The 2,515-nt window shown below is 47.5% G+C and overlaps 1 protein-coding gene across 1 annotated transcript in view; it reads left to right on the top strand.

Moving 5' to 3' along the window:
- LOC311131920 (cyclin-dependent kinase 6-like) overlaps window positions 1-2,142 on the top strand; it is a gene marked incomplete at both ends in the record, with an annotated part of 54,942 nt that extends 52,800 nt beyond the window's left edge. Inside the window, 3 exons of the mRNA XM_084165028.1 lie at window positions 1,554-1,604; window positions 1,731-1,866; window positions 1,993-2,142. Coding sequence (XP_084021154.1) covers window positions 1,554-1,604; window positions 1,731-1,866; window positions 1,993-2,142 — 337 coding nt within the window. The remainder of the gene's footprint in view (window positions 1-1,553; window positions 1,605-1,730; window positions 1,867-1,992) is intronic.
- Between the last annotated feature and the right edge of the window lie 373 nt (window positions 2,143-2,515).

The following is a 2,515-nucleotide window of genomic DNA, read 5'->3' on the forward strand; positions in this document are numbered from 1 at the left end:
GTGTGTGGTCAGTGTCAACCCTGTGAGAAGCCAGTCATCCATTGAAACCAACAAGCCACTCCTGGTTTAAGAAATATCTATATGTCCTACTTGTTTTGGCATGATAACGTTGTTGTAGGTGATGTTTTCCATCTAAAGGCAGATAACTGGTTTGGTCTCATCTTTATGGTTCAAACCTCAGACTCTCAACATGCCCACCAAGTATTTGACCCCTTACAGTAACCAGGATAAAGTAATGTCAGTGTAGTGAGCCATTGAGAGGTTAGAGCGGGTGTATTGGTCAGGATGGCATCTACTTGGTGAAATAGGGCATAGTTCAGTTCCACCACTGTTGCTGCTAGGTTTGTATAGCCTGCTATGGAGCACCCTTAACCCGTCAAAATATGTGACAACATAATTGCTGTCACTGTAAAATGTGCAAACTACCATCAAGTCTTTCTGCCTGTGTCTAATCTTCAAAGTCTTAGCATGTAGGGAAGGTGTGGGGGTTCAGCTATGTAGGGAAAGTGTGGGGGTTTAGCTATGTAGGGAAAGTGTGGGGGTTCAGCTATGTAGGGAAAGTGTGGGGGTTCAGCTATGTAGGGAAAGTGTGGGGGTTCAGCTATGTAGGGAAAGTGTGGGGGTTCAGCTATGTAGGGAAGGTGTGGGGGTTCAGCTATGTAGGGAAGGTGTGAGGGTTCAGCTATGTAGGGAAAGTGTGGGGGTTCAGCTATGTAGGGAAAGTGTGGGGGTTCAGCTATGTAGGGAAAGTGTGGGGGTTCAGCTATGCAAAGATAAGATTACGGCAGATGTCAGATGCATTGACATTGGTGGTGACTGTTACTTTATATATCTCCCAGCTAGTCTCTGTTAGAATAATCCAATAGTTCTTTCACACAGTATTTGCACTGCTCACCCACTCCCACTGCCGCACAAGCACACACGCACACACACACACGCACACACACACGCACGCCACACACACACACAGAGAGCTAAGGCAGAGACACATGAGGCTGAGGGATAAATCTGCTTTTTTCTACCCGTTGGTTGGTTGGTTGGGAGCAGCGGTTGGCTGGGGTTTGAGTTGAGACCTGTATGAGCTGATGATGACTGCTGGAATGTCTGTGGGTGCCGGGGGAAGCATGCCCAAAGCTACAGGAACCACCAGTAGGCCTGCTCCTTCCCTCCATCCCTAGCCCCTCTCCACCTCCTCCGTCTCTCCCTCCCATGAGCGTGCCTTTCTCCCATGTGCTGCTGAAACAGTCCTCAGTACTCTCTTGTCTGACCAGAGCCACGAAAGCCACCTCTTTACAGTAGAACAGAGTGAGGGTTGGACTGGTTATGTCAGTTATGGATGATGCCGGCCTGCGTCTGCCTGGACTGCTCAGTAGGAATGTTTGAGATGTACTTTTGTGTTGAGAAGATGGAGAGTCAGCATTAAGGCTGCCTGCATCACCACCACAAGGAGAACTCATTTATCTGATTCATTGAAGGTGTATAACACAGTTTAATGATGCAACTTTGCACCAATCAGCTTCAGTTATATTGACATGTGCTCTTTCTCTCCCCAGACCTTTGTTTAGAGGAAGCTCAGATGTTGATCAGCTGGGCAAAATTTTTGAGTAAGTAGCATGTTCTTCATCATGCTATAAATCATATTTACAGTTTTAACAATCAATTGTCAAATAAGGAGGCTTGTGATTATTATAATCACGATGATGATGATGATGATGATGATGATCCCTCAGTGTGGTCGGGGTTCCCTCGGTGGAGGACTGGCCCCAGGAAGTAGCCCTGCCACAGAGTGCCTTCTCCCCACGACCCCCTCAGCCAATCGGAAACCTCATCCCTGACATGGACGAGCTGGGGAAGTCCCTTATACTCGTGAGTATTAGACACACACACACACACCACACAATTTGTCCGATAGGAATGAAACTCAGACTATTCTTTTTGTTGAGGAAAATGTTATAATATAATATCTTTCTCTCTCTTTCTTTCTCTGTACAGCAATTCCTGGAGTTCAATCCCTCCAGAAGGATATCAGCGTTTGCTGCTCTGACCCACCCCTACTTTCAGAGTGTGGATAGTGACAGTAGGAGTGTGTACGCTCAGCCCATCGCCAGCAACAAGCCCACCATGGAGGAGAGAGCTGCCTGACAGCCCCCCGGCCCAGGACTGGAGGGAGAGAGAGAGAGAGAGAGAGAGAGAGAGAGAGAGAGAGAGAGAGAGAGAGGGAGACAGAGAGAGAGAGAGAGAGAGAGAGAGAGAGAGAGAGAGAGAGAGAGAGAGAGAGGGGCAGAGACAGAGACAGTACAGAGACAGAGAGCAACAGACAGACATTTGATTCTAAAATGCAACAGTGCTGTCTTCCACAATGTACTGATTTCACTGCTGCTTTTTAGGATACTTTTTTTTTTTTTATCAAACGTTTTAAACAATGCAAGGACCCCTAAAGCTGAGATGTCCTGGATGTCCAGGAGCTGCTGCCTCTTGTCTCTTTTGCCTTAGCCTGAGAAGAGGCTCCTCGGTG

This window comes from Coregonus lavaretus (genome assembly GCF_964263955.1).
Source record: "Coregonus lavaretus genome assembly, chromosome: 7".
Taxonomy (NCBI): Eukaryota; Metazoa; Chordata; class Actinopteri; order Salmoniformes; family Salmonidae; genus Coregonus; species Coregonus lavaretus.